Source organism: Austrofundulus limnaeus, unplaced genomic scaffold (assembly GCF_001266775.1).
Source record: "Austrofundulus limnaeus strain Quisiro unplaced genomic scaffold, Austrofundulus_limnaeus-1.0 Scaffold182, whole genome shotgun sequence".
In the NCBI taxonomy this organism is placed as follows: domain Eukaryota; kingdom Metazoa; phylum Chordata; class Actinopteri; order Cyprinodontiformes; family Rivulidae; genus Austrofundulus; species Austrofundulus limnaeus.
In genome coordinates, this window is record NW_013952584.1 from 75,522 (window position 1) to 94,375 (window position 18,854).

At 38.9% G+C, this 18,854-nt stretch overlaps 2 protein-coding genes across 4 annotated transcripts in view; one reads left to right on the forward strand and one right to left on the reverse strand.

The window, feature by feature from the left end:
• The window catches only part of LOC106524313 (probable G-protein coupled receptor 22), a 12,314-nt gene extending 1,408 nt beyond the window's left edge, over positions 1 to 10,906 (forward strand). The window contains exons 2-5 of one of the 3 annotated variants that reach the window (XM_014018067.1): positions 4,473 to 5,339; positions 6,627 to 6,771; positions 6,941 to 7,087; positions 9,617 to 10,906. In XM_014018067.1, coding sequence (XP_013873521.1) covers positions 5,299 to 5,339; positions 6,627 to 6,771; positions 6,941 to 7,087; positions 9,617 to 10,666 — 1,383 coding nt within the window. In that variant the 5' untranslated portion in view covers positions 4,473 to 5,298 and the 3' untranslated portion in view covers positions 10,667 to 10,906. Of the gene's footprint in view, positions 1 to 4,472; positions 5,340 to 6,413; positions 6,772 to 6,923; positions 7,088 to 9,616 lie in introns of those variants that run through there. The other 2 variants (XM_014018066.1, XM_014018068.1) reach the window with 2 other exon arrangements.
• cog5 (component of oligomeric golgi complex 5) overlaps positions 1 to 18,854 on the reverse strand; it is a gene marked incomplete at its 5' end in the record, with an annotated part of 84,989 nt that overhangs the window by 60,332 nt on the left and 5,803 nt on the right. Inside the window, 1 exon segment of the mRNA XM_014018065.1 lies at positions 17,641 to 17,761. Within this exon segment, the coding sequence (XP_013873519.1) occupies positions 17,641 to 17,761 (121 nt within the window).

Sequence of the window (18,854 nt, forward strand, 5' to 3'; positions counted from 1 at the left end):
TTAGTGACAAACTTTGGTGTTTTTTTGATGAGTTACCTTCATTTTTGCTTCTACTTTTAATTTAAAATAGGTTTCCATTCTCGACAGGTTTCTAAGGTTCTTCTTCTACGTATTAAAAAAGTTGTTAAACATCTGAGTGGTGCACTACTGCTACTAGTGGTGAGAAAGTGTATTGCACCTTATTCAAAATGGTCCAGCCGCCCTCTGCGGCCCAAAGTTAAAAACTGTTGTTCTTTTGAGGCCCTCAAGGTGGCGCTCACGGCAGACAACTGGGCCGCGGCCCACAGGTTAAGAATCTCTGCTTTGTGGAATCTTCTTAGACCAGAAATAATAAAATAAAATTGAAAGCATTTACTCTGTGCAACCATATATATTGTTTAAAGTTACTGTATAATAAACCCCWGTAATATTTTAAAACTGCACAATTCTTTGAAATAACTGTGAAGTTACTGGAAAGTTGACTCATTTCACTTAGACACCTGAAATTATGATAAAAAATCTCACACAGTGGAAATTATTTATAAACTAGAAAATTGCTGCATAAATGTTGAATTGTACCGAAGATGCAGCTTCTGCCCAAAGTTTAAATAAAACCTTTGAATAACTTGTGCTACATTTGGATATCTGAACTGTAGAAAATTAAAAAAAAAAATGTTAAAGCTGCTACCAACACCTTATTATAGACACCATGGTAACCAGGCAACCTGTCTCTCTCACACCCTGACTGCCAAGTTAAAGCGAGGACAGACAGAAACAGAAAAATAACCKCTAACAGTGTGTAAAACAGTCCATCAGTTGCTGTATGAAAACTACAAGTCAGACCCTAAATATTTGAACTGTAAAGCAGAATACTCTGATGCTCACACATTTAATTTTTTATGTTTCTACAAAGTTTTACTTAGGCATGTTTCAGTCTTCATTTTCAGGTTTGAAAATAATATTTTAAGCTAAAATATAAATGTTGTAAAAGCTTAGCTGTTCACTTTCTGCAAGCTGGGCTGAATTTGAGAGATTTTGAGGCCTAAAGCCACGAGAGACACACTGAGGGGAAAAATGACAAAACTGCCCACATTCAAATCTGTAAATTGCCTAAGTTTCAAAAGAGCTGTGGCAGTAAGAAGAAGAACATTCAAACAGTTCAAAYAGCTCAAAATTTAATTGATAATGTTGTGGTCATTTGAACAATCTGTTAATAAAAAATAAATACATAAAAATCATCATACTTTCAACTTTGTGTAAAACAATTAAAATAAAAAGTCTAGCTCTTATAAAGTCAATCCAAAGTTTTTCCATTTTTAAAACCTAAACGGGGTGGTTAGGGAAGTCGTCCTCCAATACAAGAGTTGGCCGGTTGGATTCCCCACTTCAGTCACATGTTGAAACCTGGGCAAGACACTAAACCCCAGCTGCCTCTGATGCGTCCCATCCATGTATGAATGTGATTTAAGCACTGATTAGTCTCCATAGGATGTTCAGCTACAGAAGCTAATACCTGCTATCGACTTTATAAGCTTATTTTAATTAAAATTTTTTGTTGACATTATTAGTTTCAATTCTGGTCAGATCCCACCTACACTCCGGTAAATAAGATAAAATCTTACTTGTGAAATGAGATACTTTTTCCTGTTTCTCTTCTGTTGGTACATTCATAACACAAAGCTTTATGGTATTTTTGTATAAACATTAGATCGCTCATACATTTTATACACTAAAATGTTTGTTTATATTAACAATAACAGTTTTTACATAATTAGCCATTATTGTACGCTATTTTGCCAATATGTACAGTAATGCTATATCCAGACACTTGCCCTTTCTGGTTAGCACAGCTGCTTCTACAGCAGATCACACAGACACATGGCCAAGACTCCCTCCTGCTGTTTTATACATCTCCATGGTTTTAACTTTAGCAATTCAGTTATCAATTCATTCCCTAAATTTCAGCCAACACATCCCACTTCACTAGCAGCCTCGCACCAATGACCTATCCACGTCATCATTTACCCAGATTGCTTTGCGTGTAAATAAAATTACATGCAATATATTTTTAAACTTTTAGTTTAAAAATTATAAAAAACTAAACAGCCTACAGTATTTTTACAGTCTTTATTTTACAGTTAAAATATATGTTTATCAAATAAAGTCTAATGTTACAACTAATCAGGGATCCCTTTAAATTTGCACTGCATTTTACTGAAAGGTCTATTTTTCTCTGGCCCCCTTGCTAACCACTAGTTAGGTTTAGCAAGCCAAGTAAGTCTTGGATGCTAGCACCCACTTTATCCCCAGTAGACACTGCATCCACAATATCAGTAGAGACAAGTCATTTGGACAGGTTCTTCTCATGCATGTATGTTTTGGTGATGCTGGGATGAATAAACTACTTAAAATCATAGGGGTGAAGTCGATGCCCTTTTTGACATTAGGCCATTAATTGTTGAAGCTCTGTATGTGGAATATTTTCCATTCTTGCTTCACGTACAACTTCAGTTGCTCAACAGTCCGGGGTCTCCATTGTTGTAATTTGCACTTCTTAATGGTAAATTAGAATTTGAATTCCTTTAATGTCATTGTACATGAAAAGMATTGGGGTGTGAGGGGTCCCAGAGTTCTCCTCCAGTGAGTCTCTGGGCACTGTTTCTTACCCTCTGGAGCTGCTTCCTCTCTGCCGCAGTGCAGCTGGAGAACCCCAAAAGATGCCATGGCTCCACTAAGCAGCAATAAAAGGACACCAAGAGCTCAGTTCTCAGGTTGTTCTTCCTGAGAACCCTCAGGTCAGGTCTTCACTGACGTAAGTGCCCAGGAACCTGAAATTTGGCACCATCTCCACCCTGTTCCTATTTATAATGATGGGCTGAATGTCCGGTTTACACCTCCTAAAGTCCACAACCAGTTCCTTCAACTAGGAAGAGTTCAAATGAAGATTATTGGTCGTGCACCATACAGACATTCCATCTTCACTCTAAACACAGTCTTATTCACCACCATGGTATCAATTGCAAACTTTATGATGGTATTGTTCAGGTGGGTGGAGGTACAGTCATGAGTGTAGAGGGTGTAGAGTTGGGGACTTAGCACACAGCCTTGTGGAGAGCCGGTGCTGGTGCTCAGAGCTGAGGACAAGTGGGATCCTACTCATCCTTTGGGAGGGGTCTGTCAGTCTGAGTTGATATTAAGAGCAATCCAGTCGCTCTATAACCAAAATGGGAGCTGTGTCCGCATTTGTTGCACAAAGTCTAGCTCTTTTTCAGTGCAGGTTGGACACCGTCAGGGCTGTCCCTGGTCTGCAATCCTGCTTGTAGTGTTTATGGACAAGGACCTCAAGGCACAGTCATGGGGAGGAGATCGTCTGGTTTGGGAACTACAGGGTCTCATCTCTGCTTTATGCAGATGATGTGGCGTCTTGCCATCTTCGGGCCAAGACATTTAGCGAGCACGGAGGCGGTGCGCAGCAGAATGTGAATCAGCTAGGATGAGAGTTCCTTTATGGATGGAGCAAGAGATGGATCAGTGGATTGGGGGTCCATCTTCAGTGATGAGGGATTTGCTTCAGTCGTTTGCGGTTAAGAAAGAGCCGAGTCCAAAGGCAAAGCTCTGGATTTACTGYTCTGTCTATGTTCCAACCCTCAGGGATCATGACAGAAAGAACAAGATCCTGGATACAAATGGCTGAAATAAGCTTCCTTCATAGGGTGGCCGGGCTCAGCCTTAGAGATAGGGTGAGGAGTTCCATRATCCGAGGAGAGCTTGGAGAATAGCCGCTGCTTCTCCACATTGAAAGGAGTCAGTAGAGGTGGTTCAGACATCTAATTAGGACGCCTCCTGCATGCCTCCCTTTAGAGGTATTCCAGGCATGTCCCACTGGTAGGAGGCCTCAGGGAAGACCCGGAGGGATTATGTATCTTCTCTGGCCTGGGCCCACCTCAGGGTCCCCCCCCCAGGATGAGCTGGAAAGCGTCACTGGGGAGAGGGATGTCTGGGTTTCTCTCCTAGACCTGTTTCCTCCTCGACACAACTACAGATTAGTGGCAGAAGTTTGAGATGGAGACACGATACTCGAAGTTCAAGAAATATTGTGACCATCATGACTCCTCACCCTCTGACAGAGCAATCTGTTTTTCCTGTCGAGATGCTCTTTTTTTAAAACACCTACCACCACCCCATCTCGAAAAAATAAATAAAATATCAGTGTTTCAGCACTTGTTTCTGCCATTATAGTTTTCTTTTTTTGAAAGGATTATTAAGTGGAAAATATTGTCCCATGCGGCCTCAGCTTTATATGAATGTGGATTCATATTGATTCATTGGACCATTAAACATGAAGATACAGAGAAGAAAAGAGTGAGTTAAGTGTCTGTGGATGATGACATAGCTGTAAAGAAATCATGAACATGTGACGTGATATGCAGACCTTGGGACTACCATTTCAAGGTGACCCATTTTTTCCTTTTTTTTCTTTTTTGTCTCTGCAGGATTCATTGTGAAGGAACTGGGGATTAAAACGGTGGAAGATGAAGACAAGGGATGTGATACAGTTTCCTGCTTCCATTGCTTTATGTATTACTGTTTAAATACATAATGATGAAAGTTCTGGATGTCCTAAATTTCACAATTCATGATCAGATCCACCGAGTGTGCATGAGCTACATCTGAAATGCTAAAAAGACAAAGCATCCTGGAGACACTTCTACACATCAGCTGCTTTGGTGCAACTGCATCACCACTTAGATTACAGGGATCTGAAGAAATTAGYTGAATAAACTCAATTAGAGCCACAACACAAACCTGTTTTTTCCTTCTATTTTACATTATCTATTCTGTCCTTTGGGTGGTCCCTAAAATATTAAAACAGCCACTGTTTAACCAATTCAATGCTTTTTAACGAAAGGACCATCACATTTTGTAGYGATAGCAAGACAACTGTGAAAAACAATCTGTACCTGGACAGTGAGAACTGGTGGAGAGGGGAAGATTGTTTTGGCAGAGGGATCATTCTCATGCAGGCATGACACTAAAAGCAGCAGTCCAAGCACAACAATGACAAGACTTAGCTTTTAATGAAAGAAACCATTGATCCTACTGCATTGTACTGATGCTGCAAACTAGCCAACTAGTCCTGCAACAAAGGATGGGTGTGTGCCATTCTGTGTCTTGCAAACTGCTTCAGTAGAGCTAGCAAAGCTAAAAATCACCAGGCAGCTCACTATCTGTCAGATTATATTGTTTAGTTCATAAGGAGAATGCTGCAAAACAAAAGTCACAACCTGGTGGAATTAAGGGACATGCTCCAGGTTTCTAATGACAACTTTGATTGAAGAGGACACTGATGGAAAGAATAGGTAAGTTAAAGTTTTTTTTRTATAATATCTGCATCCCCTTTGCTTCTTTCTAACTCCTGAGGAAACCAAAGATCAGTTACCATGTCTTTTATGGAAAAGACATTAATCGAACATGTGTTTCACATGTCATGTTTTTACATGGAATGATCTTTTACCTAGAAACATGAAATTAAAAATGCAATGCACAAACATTTTTTCTACTGCCTCATTTTATTTAAAAATTCTGATAGTAATATTTGYAGCAAAAAAATGGGAATCACCAGCACTCCAAAAATATCARAAGGTTTTAAWAAGGGCAAAAATAGGARGCATTTCAGCTACATGCTGTCATCAGCTTGTTACAGATCTGACAATGTGTCTACGTAGAGATTAAAGGGCTTCTAAGCTAATCAGAGACAAGTTAGGCAATCAGCCCCAAAAGAGAGACATCTGTGATAAACAAGCATAATCAGTGACAAGCAAACAATAGTATTGCAACATTCTATGAAATTTCAGCACATATGAATACATAAAATTACAAAAGTCAAAGAAAACAACTCAACATCAATTCCTCATCAAGTCTTTTAGGGTTAACTTCCTGTAAAGAGTGGATCCAAAATGCTTCCCTTTGTAGTGAGTTTTTATCTCTGTCACCTCCTCTTCAGAGCAGGCACAACGTCAATGTCTTAAAATTCCACYGAGCCATCATGTCTGGCAATAGACCACTTATCTTTATTATGTTTAATATTATTATCTCTTATCTTTATTTTTATCGTTTTTACAAATATTATTTTTATTTTCTGAAATCCTGATTTTTAATTCTCTTTTAGTTTTGCCTATCAGGCCACAAGGACATTTCAATAGCTATACAACATATTTAGTTCAAAAAGTGATTCTGTGTGAGATAGAGAATTTTTTAGCTGTATGAGGATGTAGGAACACATTGCCTTTAATCATTGTGTTACACTGAGCACAACTGGAACAAGACAAATTAATTGTCTTCTTTAGATTCATTGTTTTTTGTACAGTGCTCCAAGGCATTTGTTGTGACTTGGCGCTATATAAATAAACTGAACTGAACTGAAGAAGTCTCACTAACCATATCTGTCATCACAGGCTTTTTACAACACCAACTCATTTTTTCCTCAAGTTTGTCAGGYATCTCAAAAATGCCATATGATACATTTTTGGTTGTTATTTGTGTTRCCGGAAAAYACYTTTTACAAAATTATTTAGGTTATTTTAGGAAGTTGTCGATATGCAGTATTCACTCCTAATTAGTCTATTTGTGTGCCAACTACGTTTCAGGCTTCCTCTTGCTGTCAGGATAATGCACACAACCACCGCTCTGATCTCTGTCGCCACAATSAGCAACATGATGGTGCTCGACACTCCTGACCCTTTTAACCAGGACATGAGATCCTCCACGTACATGTATCCAATCAGCTTCCAGGTAAATCCAGCTTCAATCCCAGGATAAACTTTATCTTTTCACTGAAAACCACAAAGTATGCTTAATACTGCCTAATTATCCCAAAACAAAACTAAAATAAAAACTATAATGCATTTTCTTATCTGWTGAACTGAGAAGTAAAATTGAGACAGGTTTTTTCTTTTGAAAGGTGTCGTTGACAAGTTTCCTGGTTTTGGAGATGGTGTTGGGCCTGAGCTCAAACCTGACTGTGTTGGTCCTSTACTGTATGAAACATAACCTTATCAGCTCCGTCTCCAATATCATCACCGTGAARCTGCATGTAGTGGACGTGTTGGTGAGTCTTCCCATTTGTTGCCAGTTACCTTTTAAACTACATKAATCTAACGACACAGCTTGATGTCAAATGTCAGACAGCAACAGGAAAGAAATCTTAACAAAAATGCTTATAACTCAGTCAGATTGTTATTGAGCTAAAATTTGTTGTGGTAGTAGTTGGACTGATACACAACGTAACTGAGGATTGACACACAAATTCTGTGTTTAAAACCATGTCATTAACTATTATAATCAACACTGCTAGCAAAATATCTTTTGAACCACTGAGTGGATTTACTGAGAATTTCAGAATGTTATCATTGGACTGCATGAGATTGGCATAATAATTTTAAAATTTTTACTAAAACCTTGTGGAGAGAGCTCCAAGAGTATGAAATTGGTGTCTGTTGATACAGTCCATTCATTCCCTATAAGATGGTGCAAGAGTCTGGTTTAGGGATGCACCGACATGAAAATTTCAGCCGATTTCAATATCCGATATAATTATTGCTGTTATGGCCGATAACCAATGTTTACCGATATTACACAAACACACAAATTATATCATACATATACACACAAACACATTTGGTCTGTTTTTGATACCATAAATAAAAAACCAGACCTCTGACATGGCTCTCTACTTCAGTTATTCCTGGCTGTGCAGCATCAGTATCACTATCATGATCAAACAGATGCTGCTCAACCAATCAWCTCCCCTCCCAAAACAGAAACACAAAGATAAAAAGTGGGAAATCAATATTGGATGTAAATATCGGCCCAGTTTTACATATCGGACCGATATTGATATTCTAAAAAATGAGCAATATCGGCCGATACCGATATTGATGCCGAAATATCGTGCATCCCTAGTCTGGTTTGTATTGATGGCAGTAAGTCAGACTCCTTCAGGGCTGTCCCATGCTACTCATTCTGTTTAGAACTTTCATGGACAGAATTTCTCAGTGCAGCCAAAAGTCAAAAATAGTTAATTACGCGGATTCGGGATTCTTTCTCTGCTACTTGCAGATAATTTGGTTCTGTTGGCATTTGGGACAGCTGTGGCTGAGTGGTTAGGGGAGTCGTCCTCTAATGAAAGAATTGACAGTTTGATTCCATTGATATTTAGTCACATGTTGAAGTGTAATGGCCAACACACTGAACCTCCACTGTCTCTATGTGTGTCCCATCTGTGTATGAATGACTTAAGCACTGATTAGTCTCTATAGGATGATCTATCTGGATTAGCTTTGTAGAGACGGGTAACTGTGGATGGGTAACTGAGGGCACAGGTTATAGTGTAACATGCTTTGAGTATCTTGGTTGGATAGAAAAGGGATGTCAATGTCAATGTCAAATTTATTTATATAGATAGATAGATATACAATTACAGACCATTTACCATCATCGTAGTGTAATCTCCAGCTCTTTATGGAATGTTTGCAGCAAGTGTGAAGCAGCAACTTTAAATCTGAGGCCATGATCATCAGTGGGAAAAGGGGGGAATGTCCTCTTTGGGTTGGGAGTGTGGTGCTGCCTCCAATGAAAGAGTGTCTCAGGGTTGTGTTCCTAAGGTTTGGACATTGACATATGAATGAGTGCAGCATATGCAGTATTGTGTACTCTGTATTAGTCTGTTGTGGTAAAGAGGGAAATGAGTTGTAAGGCAAAGTTCTTAGTTGTTCTACATTTCTACTCTAATCTATGGTCACAAACTCTAGGTAATGTTTGAAAGAACAAGATAAAATAAGTTTTCCCTGCAAGTAAAATGTTCTCCCTAAAGATGAAATGTTCAGTTTTCCAGGAAAATCTCTGAGTAGAGCCACTGCTCCTACATATTGAGAATAACTAGTTGAGGTGGTTTGGGCATCTGTTATAGTTGCCTCCTGGATGTTTCCCTAAGCAGGTGTTCTTGCCATGTCCAACTGGGAGGAGACTCTCAGTTGGCCTGGGAATGAATTGAGGGTCTCTCTTGAGGAGCTGGTGGAAGGGACTGGGGAAAGGACAGTCTTTCTTGTTAAGACTGCTGCTCTCCTGTACTGGGCCTGAATAAACACAAGATAAATCATTTCTAGAAGAGGCTCTGGAGAAAGATGTCTGGGCCTTCCTGCTTAAACAGCACTTCCGACAGCCCGACTCCAAAACAACAGCAAAGCACCAGCCACTCAACCTGTCTTTGATATGAAAACTCATCATCTTGAATGAGTCAGATGACTGTAGCTTCATCTGAAAACTTCAGCAGCTTAACGGCTGGGTGTGAGGAGGCCGTGCAGTCACTGTATAGAAAGAGGAGCAGTGGAGAGAGGGCATGATTTCATATAACATGCATTCATATTATACTGCTATTTTCATTTAATTAAACTTTTTTAAATAAGAGAACTAAACCCGTTATTTAAACAACCTCCCAAACCTGAATGCCTTTCTGTTACAAATTGTTCCAATTGATCGTAAGCAAGTTTACCTGTTTTCGTTGATCCGCAAATGTCTTCAACAGACATGAGATTAAATAAAAACTGAGTTGTTAACTAAATTTCTGTGTCTTTTCCAGGTGTGCGTCTGCTGCATCCCATTAACAACTATAGTGGTGGTCCTTTCTCCAGAGACAGACAAAGCCATGATCAGCTGCTTCCATGAAGCATTCATCTCCTTTGCGAGTGTGGCTACCGCTGCAAACATCCTGGCTATCACTGTGGATCGTTATGACATCTCAGTACGGCCAGCAAACCGTGTGCTAACCACGAGCCGAGCTATGGCTCTGATGGGAACCATTTGGATCTTATCCTTTTTCAGTTTTTTGGTTCCATTCATGGAAGTAGGCTTCTTCATTAGCTCCGGTTCAGACTTTGCAAATCAGACTGTAGTAATGACCGTTCCCGACACAAAGGAATATTACACAGAGCTGGGTTTGTACTATCACCTGCTCGCTCAGATACCTATATTCTTTTTTACAGTTGTGGTAATGCTGGTGACTTACTACAAGATTCTTCAGGCACTCAACATACGCATCGGAACACGATTTCAACATAACCTGCCTAAAAAGAAACAAAGCAAAAGTACTATCTCTCTGACCCCAGCGACACAAGCGGAGTCAACAGATGCTTCACAGAGCAGTACAGGGGTCAAAGGAGGTGGAAATGCACATTTAGGTATTCGAGCATCAGTATCTGTAATAATTGCATTAAGACGAGCGATGAAGCGTCATCGGGAAAGAAGGGAGAGGCAGAAACGAGTTTTTAGGATGTCTCTTCTGATCATCTCCACTTTTCTTCTCTGCTGGACTCCAATTACTGTGCTCAACACAATCATTCTCAGTACTGGACTCAGTGGGTTGACTTTTCGCCTTCGTTTGGGCTTCCTGGTGATGGCCTATGGGACCACTATTTTTCATCCACTCCTCTATGCCTTCACAAGACAGAAGTTCCAAAAAGTTCTCAAGAGCAAGATAAAAAAGAGGGCGGTGTCTGGGGTTGAAGCAGAACCAACACCAAACAATGTGGTAATTCACAACTCGTGGATCGATCCAAGGAGAAACAAGAAGGTTACCTTCAAGGACCTTGAAACCAGACCGCAATGTCTGTGCTCACCAGATGTAGAGTGACAGATGAACTCAGGTGTAAATAAGTCCAGTCTACACATGGAAAGGTGAAGAAAATGAATCAACAAGCAGGATTTGTTTAATAATGCTTGATCAAATAAACTGTGGAAGAATACTGTGTACTATAAGTTTAAACGTATGTTAGGTTTGGGCAATATTGGAAAAGAAATTAATCACGATTAATTGTGGTATTTAGCCGATAATGATTATTTTGACAATTAATCCCCTGGAGTCACTGTCCTACTCACATGACCAATTTAGTGGGAAAGATTTGCTCTTCGTAAAAATCTGTTCCAAATTGTGTCAAATTTACAGTCTTCAGGCTATAAATCAAATTTTAAATTGTGTTGATAAATAAAAAAAATTACAGAACTTTTTTTTTTTATGTTCGTCATATTTGAAGTGGAGAGGAGCACCGAGCGGAATGACTGGAGTACGGTAATCCCCAGTCAGTCTCCATGGTGGCATTAATCGTATTAATCATCAAGTGCCAAAAAATAATAGATTGTTTTTCTGACGATTAATTGCACACGATACGATTATGCCCAACCCTAGTATCTACATTGCTCTTCTTATTAAAATAATATTGATATTCTGGCTTTAAAACAACATGCATGTATTGAGAACTATGAAAAAGTGAAGAAGCTTCTATATTAAAAGGTTAAGTACCATCAGCTGAAAGCTAAAATTCCCAAACTGCATTTTAAGTTCTTTCTTTAGAAAAAAAATATAAAGTGTAAAGAGCTTATTTTGGATACATGAATTATTTTTATTATGAAAAATGAATGCTTCTATTAAGAACATTATAATCATATCTCAGTACCTGAGCAGTGATGCATTTTAAATGGTTCACAATTAAATGGAACATTAACATCCTCAGGGGCCTCGTGCACAAAGACTTGTGTTGATTTCCAACAAAACATGGCATACGCTGTCAAAACCTACAAGACATTGGCATTTTCCTCATCTTTATATTCATCTATGCATCCATTATTTTTTACCAGCTTCTTCCTTTCAAGGCCACAGGGGTCACCTGTGCCCATTATCCAGCAATCATTCTGAGGTCACAAGTCGCTAATTATAGCATGTGGTGGTATATCACCTGTAAGATATTACAGATAATCCATGACATAAAATATAAAGGATTTAAAATAGAACAAATTCCTGACTTTTATAAACAAATTTAAAAAAAGCTACAAAGAAACTGTGGTTTGAACGTCAGTGCAGATCTAAAAAAGGAATATGGCACAGGTAGAAATTTAAAAAAATCAAGAACTGTATTTTTAGATTTGAAGCTGCACATCTTTTCAAGTGAAGGTGATAGGCCTTTGAAGCAGGTCTGCTGCTTACAATGGTTTAGATGACAGCTTTAAAAAAAGAGACCAAGCTTGTGATTTTACTCTAAAGGGTTCAAGAGCAGTACTTCACTTAATTTTTGTATGCTTTTTAAGGCATTATATGGAATTTTAGGTTAAATTGTGCTGATAGGTCATGTGAAACCAGAGTTACGATACATAATTCACCCCACATCTTTTTTTTTTTTGAATTATTGTCCTAAAGCTTGTGGCTGCAGTAAAATACGTCCATCTGAACTGCCTGTCAGAACAGCATTTTTTGTCTGTCATATTTCCCTTAAATCAAATGACTGCATCATTGATTGATGATTGATTGATAATGCCTTTATTGTCATTGTATGGAGCGCATCATTCCTCGGTTTGGTACCTTTCCATCCATCATCTTCCAGTTATCTGGGTTGGGTCATGAAGGCAGCAGCCTAAGCAGAGAGGCCCAGACTTTCTTCTACTCAGCCACTAGGGCCAGCTTCTCCGAGGGAATCCCAAGGCGTTCCCAGGCCAGCCTAATTCCTTCCAGCGAGTCCTGTGTCCTCCTCTGAGTCTCCTCCTGGTACACGGAACACCTCACCGTACCTTTCTTTCCCTTAAACCCTAATGCCTGTGTCATTGCAGACATGTAATCTTCCTGGCATCATTGCCCATATATGGAATGGAACAGCTTTTCCATTTTGCTAGCAGAAACTGAATTTCAGGATGTAAAAACTAAAATTGAACTATTATGAATTAAGTTTCAGATATCTACAAATTTTTACAAATTCTAAGTCGCTGTTCTAACATTTATTAGCTTGTTATTAGCTACTTAAAATCAACATTTCAGACATTTAAAACAACATTCCTCCCATCTAAAAAGGAACATTTTAGATCTATGTAGAAAAATATGCATTGTTCAAAATGGTATGTCCAAATAAACAGGAATCCACTTGGATATCTGGTTAAAGGGATCCATGATTAGTTGTAACATTAGACTTTACTTGAAAATCATATTTTAACTGTAAAATAAAGAAACAAAAAGAAAAAAATTGTATAGGTCCTCTGGACGGGTTCTTCTCTAATGAAACGTTTTGTCTCTCCTCCAAGAGACTTCTTCAGTCTGAGAGTTTCAGGCAAAATTCAGGCTTTTAAGCCCTGCCTCCATGTGACTGATACTCACATCACATGGCTATRYMTSACACCTAATTAACACCTATTGTTAACAGGGGGTGGAGTGATACTGGCGATAGCAGCACTGTAGGAGGGGGACAACTGAAAATGGAGTAAAATAAAGACTGTAATAATACTGTAGGCTGTTTAGTTTTTATCATTTATAAACTAAAAGTTTAAAAATATATTGCACGGATGGGGCCATTTTATTTATACGCAAAGCATTCTGGGTAAATGATGACGTGGATAGGTCCTTGGCTGCTAGCGAGCTATATCCACCCTGAAGGTTAATCTTGGACAATATCTGATGATCGACTCTTTTAAATGAAACCAGAGAGCGTTAACAGAGAGGAGAAGGTAGAAATGACTCAGCCTGTTACTGAAAATATGGATGGAGGACAATAGAGCTGCTACATGGAAGAAGAACCTCAGCTTAGCCTGTTAGCTTTAGCATTAGCCCCGATGCTATCACCATATATATGTATTAGCTCAGCGCTACACATTCTCCTCTCGTCACTGAGGTCCTCCATCCACATGACAGAGAGGGGAACACAAAAATGACAGGTTGCAACTGAAAATATGGATGGAAGACCTCAGTTTAGCTTGTTAGTTTGTTAGTTTGTCACGCTGGTGCCAAGCTAATAAACATAAAACAATATAGTGTTGGTGCTAGCACAAAGGCTAACAGGCTAAGCTGGGGTTCTTCTTCCATGAAGCAGCTCTGTTGTCCTCCATCCATATTTTCAGTTACAGGCTGAGTCATTTCTACCTTCTCCTCTCTGTCAACGCTCTCTGGTTTCATTTAAAAGAGCCAATCGTCACATATTGTCGAGATTAACCTTCAGGGTGGATATAGCTCACTCACACCGAGGACCTATCCACGTCATTTACCCAGAATGCTTTGCATGTAAAAAAAATGGCTCCGTCTTGGTTGGAGTAAATGCTTTTTTTTTATCTTGATCAAATTAGATATTTTTCTAATACACATATACACATTCAGTTTAATGCCTTTTGCAGCCGATTTACTTGGTGCTAAATTGCATATTTAACTGTGCATGTGGTATGATGAATGTTCCTAGAAAGCACTTGTCCTTGGAAACCTGCTAAGTGACGATCAGGAATGTAGAACTTACATAACTAACAGACGAGACATGGATGCTATCAATGTCACTTTTCCTCTGCTGACAACAGAATGACACAGAGGTGCTTCTACTTAACTGATTATAGCTAAACTGGGGTCAATGATTTTAACATAAAGGATTGTTAAAAACTATGATGAAGAGCTGACAATGAAATGATACCGTATCTGGAAGGTTAACGTTTTTATAGTTGTTTTTAAAGAAAATGAGCATTTGAGTGTGGTGTTTGTTTTTCAGTCTCAACCATTGAACATCAGAAGGAAACGTGACAAATATAACTCAAAATACATTCACAAGCATGCATACGACTGAAGCCTGACTGAATCAACTTTCAGTGCTGCTCTGACTCCAAACAGGCCCCTCTTGTAAAATGACAAACAGAATGTCAGGAGCTCACAAGTTGCTCTGTGCTGGGCTGAGAGCCAGCAAACAACAAAATGAGAGGCCAATAAAAAGAGCTCATGACAGAGTATGACATCAACTTTATTTTTTATCATGTGCCACTGCTAAATGTGTCGCTCAGGATGGTATGGAACAAACGAGCCATAACATCACATGTTTTAACAGCATATAGGCAGAGAGAAGACAACAGCTTGTGGCAAAGATACAGAATCACCACTTTTGGACTGTTTTTTTTTTTTTCAATTCTTTAATGTTTGTTAAAAAAAACACAGTTGTACAAAATCACCTTATGTTGCAGCTAAATATTCTGGTTTTTGAAAATGACTTRTGACCCCCTTGGAATTTGTTTTTCTGAAACAATAACTTGTATAAGTGTAATACCAACCAGCCTGGAGTTAAAGAACAGAGTTAAAGAAGAGCGATGAAGAGAAAAAGGTGACTAAAAACCAACCAATGAAAATCAGTCAGTTTTTTTTTCATATTTGTTCAACAGAATTATTAAAAGAAAGCAAACAAATAGAATTTGCCTAAACAAAACGGGTGCTACACTTCACGTTATATTATGTTGCACAAACTTTTGAGGCAATCAAGCAGTATCTGTAAGCCTATCTGTAACACGGACCATGAGAACTTCTGCACTCGTCCACAAATAGTTTGGCTAACTTATGGTGAGCAAACTGCTCCATCTGTCTCAGATGCTAACTGGATGTCCCTGGGCTGTCTTGTTGACACACCGTTCCAACATCATGTGGACATCTGGGGCAGTGCCACTAAATTGGCAGTTTGAGGTGGTGGTTCACCTTTTATTGAAGTGAGGACCAGAGCGTGTGTCCCAGTTACAGGGAAATCACATTCTTCAGCAGGACTACTCGAGAACAGAGTCCAGTTCAAATCAGATTTATTTATATGGCACATTTAAAGGCAATAACATTTAAAAGCTTATAACTAAATTCTCATGGTTTCTGAAAGCTGAGAGTCTGTACTTTCTAGCCAACATAGAGTTATTTCGGTAATTTCTCTCCTGCTGTTGTGATCATTTGGCCAATCACAATCAAAATAGATGTCTATCTTAATTGTGATTGGCCAAAAGACTCGCATTCCACCAAAGAACTTCTATTATTAAGAAGGGCTGCAATGATTAGGCAACATAATAGACAACAGCAAACCACAGAAGAAGCCACGGACAAATCAAAATGTGCTAATAATGGCAGAAAGACAATTGCGTAAAAGAGGAAAAATACTACACTTAAACTTTCCAAAGTTGGCTACATTTTACCAGAAATCAAACAAAGAAAGTAAAATGCATACTCCATCATGGCAGGACAGCAACAGTAAAAATATGAGCATATCACGAGACGATAACACACTGCAGCCATCCTCTGCAGATGGGTACGTTTCAGAAAGTTAGCTTGTTTGTCCAGTTGATGCCTCATGACCTTTATTTCAGTAATTGATCACTTTGTGATGTAGCCAACTGGTTAGGGTTAGGTTAGGGGAGTTGGGAGGGTGTGGAGATACAAGCCCTCAGCTGTATGCCTCGGAGTTGGAGTTCTCCAGTGACTGAGAGGGTTGCCTCTCTGAGGCTTCAGGCTGCAGGAGGGTATGGTTCTGGATTGCTATTAAGAGTGGGGTCTCTGCCTCAAGTGGAGGAGTTTAGGTATCTGGGTGTCTTGTTCACGAGTGATGGTGCAAGAGATGGATCAACAGATTGGGGCCTCGTCCACAGTAATGAGGGCGTTGCTTCAGTCAGTCGTGGTGAAGAAAGAGCTGAGTCGAAAGGCAAAGCTCTGGATTTACTGGTCTGTATTTTCAACCCTCACCAGTGGTCAAGAGGTTTGGATCATGACCAAAAGAATGAGATCCCGGATACAAGCGGCTGAAATGAGCTTCCTTTGTAGGGTGGCCAGGCTCAGCCTTAGAAATGGGGTAAGGAGGTGCGTGGAAAGATCGGAGCAGAGCTGCTGCTCCTCCACATCGAAAGGAGTCAGTAGAGGTGGTTCAGCTGATTAGGATGCCTCCTGGATGCCTCCCTTTAGAGGTATTCCAGGCACATCTCTTTGGTATGAGGCCTCAAGGAAGACCCAGGACTCGCTGGGGGGATTATGCACCCTCTCTGGCCTTGAAACYCCCCGGGGCCCCCCCAAGGACAAGCTGGAAAGTAGGGCTGCCACGATTAGTCGACTAGTCACGATTATGTCAACTATTAAAATCGTCAATGACTAATTTAGTAGTTGATGCATTGTTTGTTTTTCCAACTTTGTATTTTTTATAGTCAACTAATCACCGATTAGTCAACTATAAAAATAATCGTTTGCGGCAGCCCTAATTACCACTACTACACATGTGTCAAGGACAGAAAGGCAGACGTGGCAGTGGAAGGTGCTGCAGCAGTTTGGAGAGAAAAACAAAATTAGAAAAAAAAAACAACGCATCGACGTTTTTAATAGTCGACAATAATCGTGACTAGTCGACAAATCGTGGCAGCCGAGGAGAGGAATGTCTGGATTTTTCTCCTGAACCCGTTGCCTCTGCGACCCGACTATAAGTGGCAGAAGATGGAGATAGTACAATATTTTTTGTCAAGGTCTGTTTCATTAGCTTGTTTTTTAAAAAGACTATGTTGAACCACAATTCAAAAGCAATGTGTGATTTTCAATGGTTAATTTTCAGTAATTTTTAAATTACTATTACTTTTCTCGATTTCAAGTTCTCTCAGAGACCATTGCAGGTTGTTCAGTCGTTAACAAAAAAGGTAAGAATTTTGTCCACATATGCAGCAACAAAAAAATATAAAATATTTTTTATTTCCATTCCAAATGTTTTTTTTAAAGAAAAGTTGTTTCATTGTATTTTTTGTAGCAAGAACTTCCATGTCCTTAGAGATAATGGAACAGTGTTTAACAGCTTTGTTACTGTGAAAATATGAAATATGAAGCCTTACCTAGTTCATTGAGACTTTGAGCAGCCTTGGTGAGCTCCCTGCTGCCCCCCTGCAGCTGTCCCTGCAACCTCTTGCTCAGATACAAGATGCGAATGATCCTCCGCAGCAGGTCGCAGGCCACCTGAAGAACAACATGTCAGCCATTGGAACACTACTGAAGAATGACAACCGCTTTTTCTAATCTGCACTTTGAAGAAAACGTTACATTTTTTTTTAGAATGTGCTTTGGTCCAAATCTAACAGGAGGTAGATAAAACTTAAGAAAAGTGAATAATATTCATGTTAGAAAAATAATGACCCAGAATGGTTGAGATTTGTTTTTATAAACGTACTGTGTGATACGTTCCAACTGTCCCCAGCTACAGAAAACCAAGTGGGAAATGCGCCGTGCATCAGAAAACCCAGATAAGGTGAGGACGTGGTGTGAGACAAACGCTTTGTTCACACTGCTGGTAAATGTGAACCAAATCAGATTTTTGGATTTTTGATTTTTCCATGACGGCCTGAACAGGACAAATCAGATTTTTTTTCAAATCCGACCCATGTCTTTTCAGTATGTCATACTAAGCTAATTATCGGGAGAAAAGATTACAACCATCCATCTAATGCATTATTTTGTAAACTGGAAATTTAGAAATTCTATGATATTATATTATGATATGATATTCTTTGATTGACTACAATATTTTACTGTTTATGTACAGGGCTCACAGAAACATATTACCATCCAACATTCAGGTAAACTTTGTTAAGAGAGACAGTTGTTATTATCTAAAGGGGATGGAAATGTTTGTGAAGCCATATTTTCGTACTTGCTTGAGAGAAAGATGTCCTTTAATCCAGGGTATAGGATTATGGAATGGTCCGGAAGATGATCTTAAAAATGCTAGATAAATGTATATATTTAAGAGACAGATAAAAGCTAGTTTTTTTGAAGATATATGAAAAGTAAAATGTGAAGCTATTTGATTTGCTGTTTGAGTTGATGTTTTTATGTTATTGTTTTTATTCTTTTTTTAAATTTTTTATGTTATTTAGTATAGTTTTGTAAATTACGTTTCGTTTGAATATATTCTGGGTCGAAAAGGGGCAGACAAAATAAGATTTATTCTTCTTCTGCTACCTTTCATTTTATTTTGATTTGTATATTTTTTTGGTTTTGGTTTATTTTTTATTATTGTATATGGTATTTTTTAATGAAATGAATAAATTTT